General features: G+C 41.6%; 2 protein-coding genes and 1 pseudogene across 7 annotated transcripts in view; all 3 read left to right on the top strand.

Annotated features, from left to right (window-relative positions):
* The window catches only part of LOC134032246 (protocadherin alpha-C2-like), a 116,674-nt gene that overhangs the window by 20,818 nt on the left and 79,432 nt on the right, over nt 1–16,424 (top strand). Inside the window, exon 1 of one of the 6 annotated variants that reach the window (XM_062476150.1) lies at nt 7,535–9,883. The exons of 3 other annotated variants lie outside the window; for them this stretch is intronic. In XM_062476150.1, the coding sequence (XP_062332134.1) occupies nt 7,535–9,883 (2,349 nt within the window). Of the gene's footprint in view, nt 1–7,534; nt 9,884–10,625; nt 13,135–13,792; nt 16,281–16,424 lie in introns of those variants that run through there. 2 more of the 6 variants (XM_062476148.1, XM_062476146.1) reach the window with 2 other exon arrangements.
* On the top strand, nt 96–3,261 carry LOC134032821 (protocadherin alpha-4-like; annotated as a pseudogene).
* On the top strand, nt 4,416–6,785 carry LOC134032249 (protocadherin alpha-3-like). The gene has a single exon (XM_062476153.1). It carries the CDS (start codon nt 4,416–4,418, stop codon nt 6,783–6,785), a length of 2,370 nt encoding a protein of 789 aa, XP_062332137.1.

Genomic DNA, 16,424 nt, shown 5'->3' with positions numbered 1-16,424 from the left:
TGGTGTTTCATTTAACACGTAGGAGGGCCTACTTAGATTTTGCATTCAGACAAGATCGTTGTTAATGCCTACATTTGCCAGAAGGAAAGGCCACTATGGCTGGATCAGACTGGGGTTAGGTCTTGTTTAGGGCTCACGGTGTGATGAAGAAAGTGTTTTGTCCGTCTCTTCATAAACGGAGTGACTAAGTTCAGTTGAGTCCTGGATTTTAATAAGTATTTATCAATCTGCAGATTGGGAGAGAAAACCAGTCTTCTGACCATAAATGACAACACAACACCAAGCTTAGGTCTCAACCAGGTCTCTCTCCGCTCCGAAAGCCGGAGGACCATCTTTTATAGGGCACAAGAATGTAAACATAGATTGTGACAGTCAGGCAGTAATGACGTTTCAACAGTCTCAGAGAAAAAGATTCACTGCTCCCAACACATGACAACTCTCAGACTAGAGAGTTCATAGTTGGAGCTCTCCTTGTAGTCATGACAAGGAACGTTTAGCCAGTACTTTCTCCTGACCCCGAACATCTATTAACCCTGACACATAGACACAATATACTCTTATTAATAGCAAGCTTACATGAGAACGTACTAACTAGTATCCAATGACTAGTTCTATAAATTAGTGAATAATGTAAGCACACAGGAAATCCCAATTTCTTCCACAGGTGTCGCTGCTCTACAGCGTGATATTCTATCTTTCATAGCTTAATCCATCCCCCTTTACGTGGCCATTCTTGGTGCCTATTGATATTCATGGAGTGGACACTGAATGTCACAGAGAAAAAATCTACGATGTTAATGGATGCTTGTTGGGATACGCTTTTGGAATACCTTTTTTGTCGCGCTTGGAAGCAGTCGACTGTGGTGACAGGAACATAGGCGTAGCCTTTTTGTTAAAATGTTTGACAGAAAGAGAACGGCGCTTTGTCTTGGAATTCTACGTTCTTGGCTTTTGTTGATCTTCTGCCGTGCGGCGTATTGTCAGATTCGCTATTCTGTTCCCGAGGAATCTAAACAAGGCACTCACGTCGGATACGTTGCAAAGGATTTGGGGTTTGCGTTGGATAAACTGGCAGAGCGAAAGTTTCGCATTGTGTCAGGTTCTAATGAAGGTATTTTGCGGATAAACCAAGACAATGGCGAGCTGTATGTGAACAGAAACATTGACAGGGAGGAGCTTTGTGATAAAAGCAGTGTGTGTTTAATAAACCTGAAAACGGTCGCAGAAAATCCACTTGAGATACATTATGTTGAGGTAGAAATCACGGACATCAACGACCATACTCCTGTTTTCCCAGGAACGACTAAACGTCTTGAAATTTCAGAGGGTCTTATGTTACAGGGAACGCGCTTTCCTCTTGACGCTGCGCGCGATACAGATGCTGGAGTGAACAGTCTCCGTAAGTACACTCTTAGTCAAAATGACCACTTTGAATTAGAAGTTAAAACTCGAGGAGATGAGAAAATTCCTTTTTTAATATTAAAAAAACCCTTGGATAGGGAGCAGAAACCTGAAATTGACTTAGTGTTGACTGCACACGATGGGGGTAAGCCCGCAAGATCTGGCTTTGTTAATATAACAATAACTGTCATTGATATCAATGATAACGTGCCCGTGTTCGATCAGCAGGTGTACACAGTAACGTTAGATGAAAATACCCCCACAGGCACCTCCGTTATACGGTTGCACGCAACCGATTTAGATGATGGGGCGAACGGCCAGGTTGTATACACATTTGACAAGAGCCTAAAAAACAAAGCATTTGATTTATTCGAAATAGATGGAGTAACAGGAGATATCAAAGTGAAAGGATTATTAGACTTTGAAGAGCAGAACGTTTACGAGATAGACGTACAAGCCTCAGATAAGGGTCAAGTGAGCTTGACTGGTCACTGCAGCGTAGTTATCAATGTCAATGATGTAAATGATAACGCTCCGGAGATGGACGTGACGTCACTGTCCAGTCAAGTTCCCGAGGACGCTCGCCCTGGGACAGCGGTAGCTCTCCTCAGTGTATCAGACTTGGATTCCACAGAAAATGGGTTAGTGATTTGCACACTATCAGACAGCGTCCCCTTCGAACTAAAACCATCATTCCAGAAAAATGTGTATTCTTTGATAACGAAAGCTCGATTGGACAGGGAGACAGAGCCCACGTATATAGTTGAATTAACTGCTACGGATAAAGGAGAACCGGCACTGTCCTCTCATAAATATATAACGGTTCATATATCAGACGTTAACGACAACAGTCCTGTATTTTCAGAGAGTCCATATGTTTTTTATGTCATGGAAAACAACGCTCCAGGTTCGGCGGTTTTCTCATTGACAGCATCAGACAAGGACCGGGATGATAACGCACGTATCTCTTACCATATTTGTAAAAGTGAACATATTGATGCCCCTATTGTGTCCTATCTAAATATCAATGCCGACAATGGACATATTTATGCACTTAAGATCTTTGACTTTGAAACAACCAAAACATTCCAGTTCCAAGTTGGAGCTACAGACTCTGGAACTCCATCATTAACCAGTAACGTCACAGTGACTGTTTTCATTCTGGATCAGAACGACAACGCTCCAGTGATCTTGTATCCAGTCAGCGCTAACGGTTCTGCTGAAGGTGTGGAGGAGATTCCACGCAATGTGAACGCAGGACATTTGGTGACTAAAGTGAGAGCCTATGACGCAGATATAGGATATAACGGCTGGTTGTTGTTTTCACTGCAGGAAGTTAGTGACCACAGTCTCTTTTCTCTGGACCGCTACACAGGACAGATAAGGACACTTCGGTCCTTTACAGAGACAGACGAGGCTGCGCTTAAACTGGTCATACTGGTCAAAGACAATGGGAACGTTTCACTCTCAGCAACAGCTACTGTGACCATCAACGCTGTGGAGCCCAAAGAGGCTTTTGCCGCCTCTGATGTTAAAAGCTCAGTCAAAGAGGAGGATGAGAACAATGTGACATTCTATTTGATAATCACTTTGGGATCAGTGTCCACTCTTTTCCTGGTCAGCATCATCGTGTTGATTGTAATGCAGTGTTCCAAAAGCCCAGACTATTCCCCCAAGTATTTACAAGACACGAACTATGACGGGACACTTTGCCACAGCATCCAGTACAGATCCGGAGACAAACGGTACATGTTAGTTGGACCCAGAATGAGTATAGGTTCTACTATAGTCCCGGGCAGCAATGGGAATACTCTGGTGGTCCCCGATCACAGGAGGCGTGCGTCTGGAGAGGTAAGATAGTAAAACGTAATAACCTTCTCGTGTCTGCAATCGACTTTTGTCTACTATAGATTTGTGTAATTTAAAACATCCATATAGTACAACACTAAAGGCAATCGTGTAACGCTTGCCTCACACCGTAGCTGCTTAAGTCACAGTTATTGTGAGCATTACAAGCTTTTAACTTCTATTTGCTATGTTTGACTGGTAGGCCTCATTAACCTGAACTCATTCAACTCGGGTTTGAGTAAAAAAGCATACTGTATGGTTTATTTTGACTGCAACAAATGCTCAGATGAAACATACTCCTGCATGCATGAACATGCATGTTGGGGTTCGGGGGAAGAAGTGTGTGTAACTGGTGAATGGGCATATCCTTGATTTCAATTTTATTTCGGCTACTAATTGTGGTCTCACCCATTCATTTCTAATGAGCTACCATTTTTGAAGGAAAACACAAGTGTAAAAAAGTCACGGAACCTTACGACAATCAGATCAAATGAATTGCATTTTTCAGAGAGACTTGTATATCGGCATTATTCTACAGGTCCACAACAGAGAAAGGCAATCGTCCAGAAATATCATGTAACATTGACACATTTGTGGCCAAAATATAGATTTCCCCCGAATTATACAATAACACTGCAATTTCATATGTAGTCTGCAGTAAATATATTAAAACATCGTGCCTTTGTAATTTATATCAATGAGATAAACCATTAGTTTAACTAAGTATGCTTTCTGACACTTCCACATTCACAGAGAAACGTATTTTTTATTTTTTTTTGTTAAACATTTCATTTCACGTATCATTGTTTCACTCTATAATCTTCTTAACGTGTTTTATGTAACAGTAACGTTCAATTTGTATTACCCAGTGTATGGTATAACACTGTAACACATTGCAATGTGTGCTGAAATCGCACGGTGTCAGTGCGTAACTGGAATAACGGGTTCAGAGAAAAGTCTCGTCATATTTCTGAGTCCATCCCCTTTTGCTCGCATTGTGCGGACTGCACACCAGTATCTGACGTAGAGGATACATTCGATCTAAATACCCTGTGTTAATGTGGATGAGCCTTGACCATATTTTATAATGTGATGCATAACGTGTACTTGGTCAGAATAGTGTTTTTTTCGTAGCCTGCGGTGGATTATTTGTCGTTTTACCAACCATGAAACAAAGAGGCAGCGGGGAACAGAGGGAGCGACGGCATTTGGCAACATTTATGCTTGCTTTGTTTCTGTTGTGGAGCGGGGCTTCGGCGCAGATAAGGTACTCCATCTCTGAGGAGTTGACGGAAGGAACTGTCGTGGGGAACATAGCGAAGGATTTGGGTCTAGATCTGAACTCCTTGAAACAGAGAGGATTTAGAATCGTTTCTGGATCGAATGAGCCTCTCTTTCAGGTAAATCAGAATAACGGCATATTGTACGTGAAACGTAAAATTGACCGAGAAGAGATGTGCGAGCAAAGCAACGTTTGTCTGATAAATCTGAAAACCGTGTTAGAAAATCCTCTTGAAATCCATTATGTGGCAGTGGAGGTGCTGGATGTGAACGACCACTCTCCCGGTTTCCCAGAGAAAGAAAAACTATTGGAGATTTTTGAGTCAGTTTTACCCGGCGTAAGATATCAGCTGAAAGCTGCACACGATTTAGACGGTGGCGTCTTTGCTGTTCAGCGCTATAAACTGAGTCACAATGATTATTTCCGTTTGGAAGTGAAAGACAAAGGTGAAGATGGAAAAAGTCCCATATTAGTTTTACAGAAGCCTTTAGACAGAGAGGCTATACAGAGCCATACATTGGTGCTGACAGCAATTGATGGGGGAAAACCACCCAAATCGGGGACCATGGAAATACAAGTAAAAGTATTAGATGTAAATGATAACCCTCCTATCTTCTCAAAGGATGTTTACTCGGTATTGCTTAATGAAAATGCAGATTTAGGTACAACAGTCATGCAGGTAAACGCAACTGACTTGGATGACGGTCTAAACGGAGATGTAATGTATTCGTTTGGAAATAGTGTCAACGACAGGTTATTCAAATTATTTAATATAAATGCCATAACAGGTGAAATAACTGTAAAAGGGCCAATAGATTTTGAAGTGAAAGACAGATATGAAATCGAAATACAAGCATCTGACAAAGGACTTGCACCTCTCTCAACAGACAAAAGCGTAATTATACAAATTGGTGATTTGAATGACAATGCACCGGAGATTGAGGTGACATCATTTTCAAGTGCAGTTCCCGAAGATTGCAAGATCGGAACTACAGTAGCTTTGATCAGTGTTAGTGATTTAGACTCTGGTCTCAATGGGAAAGTTGTCTGTTCCATCAATGAGGATGTCCCTTTCACGTTAACGCCATCTTTACAAGATAACATGTACTCTGTAGTTACCAAGTCACCTTTGGATAGGGAAAAACAATCTCAGTATGACGTAACAATAGTTGCTAAAGACGCAGGACAACCATCCTTGTCGTCTGTAAAGACTATCAGCGTTACTGTATCAGATGTGAATGATAACAGTCCAAAGTTTTTAATGAGCCCCTACACTTGTTATATTACTGAAAATAACGAGCCAGGTGCTAGAATGTTTACCGTTAGTGCATCTGATCTTGATGAGAAAGAAAATGCTCTTGTCTCCTATCATATTGTCAGAGATAGAGAAGACAACCAATTTGCATCTTTGCTAAATGTTAACTCTGAAAATGGAGACATTTTGGCACTAAAAAGTTTTGACTTTGAAACTTTGAAAACATTTAAATTCCAAGTTGTTGCAACAGACTCTGGAACTCCGGCGCTAAGCAGCAACGTCACAGTGAATGTGTTCCTTCTGGATCAGAACGACAACGCTCCAGTGATCTTGTATCCAGTCAGCGCTAACGGTTCTGCTGAAGGTGTGGAGGAGATTCCCCGCAATGTGAACGCAGGACATTTGGTGACTAAAGTGAGAGCCTATGACGCAGATATAGGATATAACGGCTGGTTGTTGTTTTCACTGCAGAAAGTTAGTGACCACACACTCTTTTCTCTGGACCGCTACACAGGACAGATAAGGACACTTCGGTCCTTCACAGAGACAGACGAGGCTGAACATAAACTGGTCATACTTGTCAAAGACAATGGAAACGTTTCCCTCTCAGCAACAGCTACTGTGATCATCAACGCTGTGGAGCCCAAAGAGGCTTTTGCAGCTTCTGATGTTAAAAGCTCAGTCAAAGAGGAAGATGAGAACAATGTTACATTCTATTTGATCATCACTTTGGGGTCGGTTTCAACTCTTTTCCTGGTCAGTATCATCGTGTTGTTTGTAATGCAGTGTTCTAAAACCCCAGATTATTCCTCCAATTATTTACAAGAGACGAACTATGACGGGACACTTTGCCACAGCATCCAGTACAGATCCGGAGAAAAACGGTACATGTTAGTTGGACCCAGAATGAGTATAGGTTCTACTATAGTCCCGGGCAGCAATGGGAATACTCTGGTGGTCCCCGATCACAGAAGGAGTGCGTCTGGAGAGGTAAGCTGACCGCAATATTTCAAAATGCTTGAAATTCCACTCAGCTTTTTGTTCAGCTACTTTAAAACGAAATGTTTTGATTAAGTTTGTTTTGATCAAAAAGTGAACATCTTATGTTGTTGACTCAATATTTTGTTGATATCCGTCGTGCTTTGATGCAAGAGGTTTCAGATATGGCAAACTGGAGAGAATGTCGTCTCCATTTGTTACCTTATATGCTAATTTTGTAATGTAGCAATATTGCTGATGGGTGTGCTAAGCTAATTAAAAACCGACACAAGACTTCATAGAGTAATCAGCAATGTCAGTATTTACATGTATACACGTTTTTAAAGGAAATGAGCTTTAATGATCATTCATACAAATATGTTCACTTTGTCATAATACTGTATGCTTTCATTTGTTCGTTTTCACAACCTTTGATTAGTGTTTAAATTATTTCAGGAAGCCAACCACTTTTAATTCAAAGGAATATCATCCTGCAATGTTAGATATAATCGCATGGTGTCACTGAAAACAGAATAACACATCAGAGAGAAGCGTTTTGTCATATTTAGAGTCCACCTCTTTGCCCGAATGATTTCGTCAGCATACGATCATTGTGGGCTTGTACCATACACCTAGAAGAACATGATGTAGGTGTTTCTGCGGATAACGTCTTTATCCTTTTTTGGAATGTAATGGATATTATTTCTCGTGTCATGCGTCCTTTATTTGCTTATACCATGTTGGATTATTGATAGTTTTTACAAACAAATATGGAACAAAGAGGATGCAGGGGACGGCGATGGAACGCCTTTATGGTTGCTTTGGTTCTGCTGTGGAGCAGCGCGTCAGCGCAAATAAGGTACTCAATTTCTGAAGAGCTGAAGGAAGGAACTGTAGTTGGGAATATAGCGAAGGACTTGGGACTAGATATGAGCACCTTGAAACAGAGAGGATTTAGAATTGTAGCGGGCTCGACTCAGCCTCTGTTTCAGGTAAATCAAAATGACGGTATATTGTACTTGAACCGAAAAATAGACAGGGAGGAGGTATGCGAGCACAGCAGCGTTTGTTTGATGAACCTAAAAACAGTGCTAGAAAACCCACTAGAAATCCATTATGTTGCTGTTGAGGTCTCAGACGAAAATGACCACTCTCCCAGTTTTCCTGGGAGAAAATTACGATTAGAGATTCCAGAATCTGCTTTACCCGGGGCAAGATACCAGCTGCAAGCTGCGCGCGACCCCGATGGTGGACCTTTCTCCATTCAACAGTATAAACTGAGCAACAATGAGCATTTTCGTTTAGAAATTAAAGATAGAGGTAGGGATGGGAAAATACCCATCCTTAATCTTCTTAGACCACTAGATAGAGAGGAAAAAAGTAATCATACATTACTAATCACAGCCATTGATGGAGGAAAGCCTCCTAGGTCGGGAACTACGGAAATAATTATTGATGTATTAGATATTAATGATAATATGCCTATTTTCACAAAAGATTCATATTCTGTATTTCTAAATGAAAACTCTCCCTCTGGCACAACAGTTATACAGGTAAATGCCACAGATTTGGACGAGGGTTCAAATGGCGAAGTGGTTTACTCATTCGGCAATTTGGTCACCGATAAATTACGCACACTTTTCGATGTAAACACAAATACAGGTGAAATAATTGTCAAAGGAAAGGTTGATTTTGAGGTACAGGATAGTTACGAGATTGATATACAGGCATCTGATAAAGGCACTGCTCCATTGACAACAGACAAAAGCGTTATAGTTAAAGTTGTTGATCTAAACGACAATGCACCTGAGATTGAATTGACGTCTTTCTCAAGTGCCGTTGCAGAGGACTCCAGACCAGGGACTACAGTGGCATTGATCAGTGTTAATGATTTAGACTCTGGTCTCAATGGGAAAGTTATCTGTTCTATCAGTGAGGATGTCCCATTCACGTTAACGCCATCTTTACAGAATAACATGTACTCTGTAGTTACAAAGTCACCTCTGGATAGGGAGAAACAATCTCAGTATGACGTAACAATAGTCGCCAAAGACGCAGGACATCCAGCTTTGTCGTCTGTAAAGACTATCAGCGTTACTGTATCAGATGTGAATGATAACCGTCCAGAGTTTTCACTGAGCCCCTATACTTTCTATATAACAGAAAATAACAATCCAGGAGACAAGCTGTTTACTGTGAGTGCTTCTGATCGTGATGAGAATGAAAATGCACAGGTTTCCTATCAAATAGTCAGAGATGGAGAGGATAATAAAATGACATCGTTTCTCAACGTGAACTCGGAAAACGGAGACATATTGGGGCTTAAAACTTTTGACTTTGAAACCTGCAAAACATTCCAGTTCCAAGTTGTGGCTACAGACTCTGGAACTCCGTCCCTAAGCAGCAACGTCACAGTGAATGTGTTCATTCTGGATCAGAACGACAACGCTCCAGTGATCTTGTATCCAGTCAGCGCCAACGGTTCTGCTGAAGGTGTGGAGGAGATTCCCCGTAATGTGAACGCAGGACATTTGGTGACTAAAGTGAGAGCCTATGACGCAGATATAGGATATAACGGCTGGTTGTTGTTTTCACTGCAGGAATTTAGTGACCACAGTCTCTTTTCTCTGGACCGCTACACAGGACAGATAAGGACACTTCGGTCCTTCACAGAGACAGACGAGGCTGATCATAAACTGGTCATACTGGTCAAAGACAATGGGAACGTTTCACTCTCAGCAACAGCTACTGTGATCATCAACGCTGTGGAGCCCAAAGAGGCTTTTGCAGCTTCTGATGTTAAGAGCTCAGTCAAAGACGAGGATGAGAACAATGTCACATTCTATTTGATCATCACCTTGGGGTCAGTTTCAACTCTTTTCCTGTTCAGCATCATCGTGTTGATTGTAATGCAGTGTTCTAAACGCCCAGACTATTCCCCCAGGTATTTACAAGACACAAACTATGACGGGACACTTTGCCACAGCATCCAGTACAGATCTGGAGACAAACGGTACATGTTAGTTGGACCCAGAATGAGTATAGGTTCTACTATAGTCCCGGGCAGCAATGGGAATACTCTGGTGGTCCCCGATCACAGGAGGCGTGCGTCTGGAGAGGTAAGATAACCTAACGTATACGGCCTATAACTTGCATTATTTGTATGTGGTTTTAGGTAAAGCTTTAGATAAATCAACAAAATGCAATTCGTTCATGTACAGGTAATACGTGTACGTAATCAATTCACTTATTGTGCTATATTTTTTTTGTTTGTTAGGGGCTTGAATCTCGTTGTTTAATTACAATGTAGACCTATACTCGATTGATGAGCTATGAACTGTTGCAAGAAGCGTTTTTTTCTCACTAACAATCATTTTCCCTCCGTTATGGTCATACGGGTTGCAAGAAATTATCGCTGTCCATTGTGCTGAAATTGAGCTCATTCGTAAATAGGTGTTCATTGAAATGTAGCATTTTATTTAGACGCAAGATAAATAGCACCATTTGTTTAGCTACATGAGTATTTTCTAAGTATGTAGGTGGTCCTTCTGGTTATTGTCTAGTAGGAAAGTATCTGGAGTAAAGCCCAGATTATTAAATATAGCAAACAGTTTTATCTGTGCTTTCTGAGACACATTATATACTTTGAGTTATTCTGTGTATTTGTTGTAATTTTTTTTCAAGGGAAAGTTAGTTCTGGTCAGTAGAATATTATGTTAGAAGGAACAGCTTCCTGCAATGTGGTTAGGGATCGCGTGGTGTCAGTGCATGAAAACAATGACGCTTTCAAGAAAAAATCTTTCGTCATGCATTTGAGTACAACCCTTAGCTAGCTTTTAGTCGTCTGTAGATGGTCAGTGAATCTGGAGGATATCACAATCGTATTTACAATTATTGCGGATAAGAATCAGTTGTCCTGTTTTAGATGATGGTGGATAAAGTGTCCATGGTCAAACCAGACGATATTTTATAGTAGCCTAAGGACTATTCCTATTTCTATCATTTAGACATGGAACAAAGAGGATGCGGTGAACGGAGGGAGCGACGGCAGTGGGTCGCCTTCATAGTTGCTTTGGTTCTGTTGTGGAGCGGGGCTTCGGCGCAAATACGATACTCCATTTCCGAGGAGCTGAAAGAAGGAACTGTCGTGGGGAATATAGCGAAGGATTTGGGACTAGATCTGAGCACCTTGAAACAGAGGGGATTTAGAATAGTTTATGGGTCAACAGAGCCCCTGTTTCAAGTGAATCAGAACGATGGCATGCTGCACGTGAATCGAAAAATAGACAGAGAAGAGGTTTGCAAGGAAAGCAACGTCTGTTTGCTTAACCTAAAAACTGTGCTTGAAAATCCACTGGAGATCCACTATGTTACTGTGGAGGTGCTTGATGTGAACGACCACTCGCCCAGCTTCCCTGAGAAGGAGAAACGTTTAGAGATTTCAGAGTCAGCTTCACCCGGAGCGCGGTTTCAGCTTCAAGCTGCGCGCGACGCAGACGGTGGCATTTATTCTATTCAACAATACAAACTCAGCCATAACGATCATTTTCGTTTAGAAGTTAAAGATCGAGGTGAGGATGGTAAAATTCCGTTTTTACTTTTACAGAAGCCACTAGATAAGGAAACCAGGAAAAGCCATAGGTTGCTGCTTACAGCCATTGATGGAGGAAAACCTGCACGGTCTGGGACAGCCAACATACTTGTGGACGTTTTAGACATAAATGATAACGTGCCTGTTTTCACTCAAGATTCCTATTCAGTTATGCTTAATGAAAATTCTCCAGTTGGCACAACAGTTATACAAGTAAATGCAACCGATTTAGACGATGGTGTAAATGGTGAGGTAATTTATTCTTTTGGCAGCGAGGTAAATGATAATCTACGTATGCTTTTTGATTTAGACGTCAACACAGGTGAAATTATTGTCAAAGGGCTAATAGACTTTGAGTTGAAAGATCGTTATGCAATAGATATCCAGGCATCTGACAAGGGATGGGCTCCATTGACTGCTGATAAAAGTGTCATTATAAAGATAGTTGATCTTAATGACAACGCACCTGAGATAGAGGTAACATCATTTTCAAGCATAGTTGCCGAGAATTCCCGTCCAGGAACTACAGTAGCTTTAATCAGTGTCAGTGATTTAGACTCTGGTCTCAATGGGAAAGTTATCTGTTCTATCATTGAGGATGTCCCTTTTACATTAACGCCATCTTTGCAGGATAACATGTACTCTGTAATTACAAAGTCACCTCTGGATAGGGAGAAACAATCTCAGTATGACGTAACAATAGTTGCTAAAGACGCAGGACAACCATCTTTGTCATCTGTAAAGACTATCACTGTTACTGTGTCAGATGTGAATGACAACAGGCCAGAGTTTTCTATGAGCCCCTATACTTTCTATATTACAGAAAATAACGAGCCAGCAGACAGGTTGTTTAGCGTGAGTGCCACTGACGGCGATGAGAATGAAAACGCACAGGTTTCCTATAATATAATCAGAGATGGAGAGGAGAACAAATTAGCATCATTTCTCAACGTGAACTCTGAAAACGGAGAAATATTGGCGTTAAAAAGTTTTGACTTTGAAACAATCAAAACATTCCAGTTCCAAGTTGTGGCTAGAGACTCTGGAACTCCGTCGCTAAACAGCAACGTCACAGTGAATGTGTTCCTTCTGGATCAGAACGATAACGCTCCAGTGATCTTGTATCCAGTCAGCGCTAACGGTTCTGCTGAAGGTGTGGAGGAGATTCCCCGCAATGTGAACGCAGGACATTTGGTGACTAAAGTGAGAGCCTATGACGCAGACGTAGGATATAACGGCTGGTTGTTGTTTTCACTGCAGGAAGTTAGTGACCATAGTCTCTTTTCTCTGGACCGCTACACAGGACAGATAAGGACACTTCGGTCGTTCACAGAGACAGACGAGGCTGAACATAAACTCGTCATACTGGTCAAAGATAATGGAAACGTTTCCCTTTCAGCAACAGCTACTGTGATCATCAACGCAGTGGAGCCAAAAGAGGCTTTTGCTGTTTCTGATGTTAAAAGCTCAGTCAAAGACGAGGATGAGAACAATGTTACATTCTATTTGATCATCACTTTGGGGTCAGTTTCAACTCTTTTCCTGTTCAGTATCATCGTGTTGGTTGTGATGCAGTGTTCTAAAACCCCAGACTATTCCCCCAAGTATTTACAAGACACGAACTATGACGGGACACTTTGCCATAGCATCCAGTACAGATCTGGAGACAAACGGTACATGTTAGTTGGACCCAGAATGAGTATAGGTTCTACTATAGTCCCGGGAAGCAATGGGAATACTCTGGTGGTCCCCGATCACAGGAGGCGTGCGTCTGGAGAGGTAAGCTGATACAACGTATACAGTCTATAACTCGCATTATTTTATGTTGGTTTAGATTATGCTTGATAAATAAACAAAATACCATACATTCATAATACATCTATATAAATGTAATCAATACACTTACTCTAGTTATTGTTATTAGGGTTTTGAAAGTCGTTGTTTAATTACAAGATAGACATACACTTTTTTGATGAGTTATGAACAGTAGGGTGAAGTGCCTTGCCCAAGGACACAACGTCATTTTGCACGGCCGGGAATCGAACCAGCGACCTTGGGATTACTAGCCCGGTTCTCTAACCGCTCAGCCACCTGACTCCTGACTATACAGTACGTAGGTGGTCGTTCTGTCTATTGTCTAGTAGGAAACACCTCAATTTCTGGAGTACAGCCCAGATTAATAAATATAGCCAACTACTTTGAGTTGTTTTGTTTTTGGATTTGTAACTTTCCTTCAAGGGAAAGTTAGTTCTGCTCAGTAGAATATTATGTTAGAAGGAACAGCTTCCTGCAATGTGGTTAGGAATCGCGTGGTGTCAGTGCATGAAAACAATAACGATTTAAGGGAAGAAATCTTTCGTCATACATGAGTCCAACCCTTCGCTAGCATCTAGTCGTCTGTAGATGGACAGTGAATCTGGAGGATATCACGATCGTATTTCACATTCCTGCGGATAAAAGTCAGTCGTCCTGTTTTAGATGATGCTGGATAAAGTGGCCATGGTAAAACCAGAAGATATTTTATAGTAGCATATGGACTATTCCTATTTCTATCATTTGACATGGAACAAAGAGGATGCGGTGAACGGAGGGAGCGACGGCAGTGGGTCGCCTTCATAGTTGCTTTGATTCTGTTGTGGAGCGGGGCTTCGGCGCAAATACGATACTCCATTTCTGAGGAGCTGAAAGAAGGAACTGTCGTGGGGAATATAGCGAAGGATTTGGGACTAGATCTGAGCACCTTGAAACAGAGGGGATTTAGAATAGTTTCTGGGTCGACAGAGCCCCTGTTTCAAGTGAATCAGAACGATGGAATTTTGCAAGTGAATCGAAAAATTGACAGAGAAGAGGTTTGCAAGGAAAGCAACGTCTGTTTGATTAACCTAAAAACCGTGCTTGAAAATCCACTGGAGATCCACTATGTTACTGTGGAGGTGCTTGATGTGAACGACCACTCACCCAGCTTCCCTGAGAAGGAGAAACGTTTAGAGATTTCAGAATCAGCTTCACCCGGAGCGCGGTTTCAGCTTCAAGCTGCGCGCGACCCAGACAGTGGCATGTATTCCATTCAACAGTACAAACTCAGCCATAACGATCATTTTCGTTTAGAAGTTAAAGATCGAGGTGAATACGGTAAAATTCCGTTTTTGCATTTACAGAAGCCACTAGATAAGGAAACCAAGAGAAGCCATAGGTTGCTTCTTACAGCCATTGATGGAGGAAAACCTGCACGGTCTGGGACAGCCAACATAATTGTGGAGGTTATAGACGTAAATGATAACATGCCTGTTTTCACTCAAGATTCATATTCGGTCATGCTTAATGAAAATTCTCCCATTGGCACAACAGTCATACGAGTAAATGCAACCGATTTAGACGATGGTGTAAATGGTGAGGTAATTTATTCTTTTGGCAGCGATGTAAATGATAATTTACGTAGGCTTTTTGATGTAGACGCCAACACAGGTGAAATAGTTGTCAAAGGGCTAATAGACTTTGAGTTGAAAGATCATTATGCAATAGATATACAGGCATCTGATAAAGGACCAGTTCCATTAAACGTTGAGAAAAGCGTTATCATAAAAGTAGTTGATCTCAACGATAATGCCCCTGAGATTGAAGTGACGTCATTTTCAAATACAGTGCCCGAAGATTCAAGACCCGGAACTACAGTAGCCTTAATTAGTGTCAATGATTTAGATTCTGGTCTCAACGGGAACATTATCTGTTCTATCAGTGAGGATGTCCCTTTCACGTTAACGCCATCTTTACAAGATAACATGTACTCTGTAGTTACCAAGTCACCTCTGGATAGGGAAAAACAATCTCAGTATGACGTAACAATAGTTGCAAAAGACGCAGGACAACCAGCCTTGTCATCTGTAAAGACTATCAGTGTCACTGTATCAGATGTGAATGATAACAGTCCAGTGTTTTCACTGAGCCCCTATACTTTCTATATTACAGAAAATAACGAGCCAGGTGTAAAGTTGTTTTCTGTTAGTGCATCTGATAGGGACGAGAATGAAAATGCACATGTTTCTTATCACATTCTGAGAGATGGTGGGGCAGATAACACAATAGCTTCTTTTCTGAACATCAACTCAGAAAACGGAGAAATATTGGCGTTAAAAAGTTTTGACTTTGAAACAATCAAAACATTCCAATTCCAAGTTGTAGTAACTGACTCTGGCACTCCGTCACTAAGTAGCAACGTCTCAGTGAATGTATTCCTGCTGGATCGGAACGACAACGCTCCAGTGATCTTGTATCCAGTCAGCGCTAACGGTTCTGCTGAAGGTATGGAGGAGATTCCCCGCAATGTAAACGCAGGACATTTGGTGACTAAAGTGAGAGCCTATGACGCAGATATAGGATATAACGGCTGGTTGTTATTTTCACTGCAGGAAGTTAGTGACCACAGTCTCTTTTCTTTGGACCGCTATACAGGACAGATAAGGACACTTCGGTCCTTCACAGAGACAGACGAGGCTGAACATAAACTGGTCATACTGGTCAAAGACAATGGGAACGTTTCACTCTCAGCAACAGCTACTGTGATCATCAACGCAGTGGAGCCAAAGGAGGCTTTTGCAGCTTCTGATGTTAAAAGCTCAGTCAGAGATGAAGATGAGAACAATGTTACATTTTATTTGATCATCACTTTGGGGTCGGTTTCCACACTTTTCCTGTTCAGCATCATCGTGTTGATTGTAATGCAGTGTTCTAAAACCCCAGCCTATTCCCCCAAGTATTTACAAGACACGAACTATGACGGGACACTTTGCCATAGCATCCAGTACAGATCTGGAGACAAACGGTACATGTTAGTTGGACCCAGAATGAGTATAGGTTCTACTATAGTCCCGGGCAGCAATGGGAATACTCTGGTGGTCCCCGATCATAGGAGGAGTGCGTCTGAAGAGGTAAGCTTGCTACTTTGAGATTTTTGACTGTTTCTTCAGGGATCAGAAATCCTTATTTTAGTGGATAGGATATTGAATATGCTTACACATTTAGTTTGTGTTGAACCGTGAAATTGGGTCTGTTCACATCGCTCTTTTCAACGG

This window comes from Osmerus eperlanus, chromosome 13, assembly GCF_963692335.1.
Source record: "Osmerus eperlanus chromosome 13, fOsmEpe2.1, whole genome shotgun sequence".
Classification (NCBI taxonomy): domain Eukaryota; kingdom Metazoa; phylum Chordata; class Actinopteri; order Osmeriformes; family Osmeridae; genus Osmerus; species Osmerus eperlanus.
This window is presented reverse-complemented; position numbering and strand designations above follow the sequence as displayed.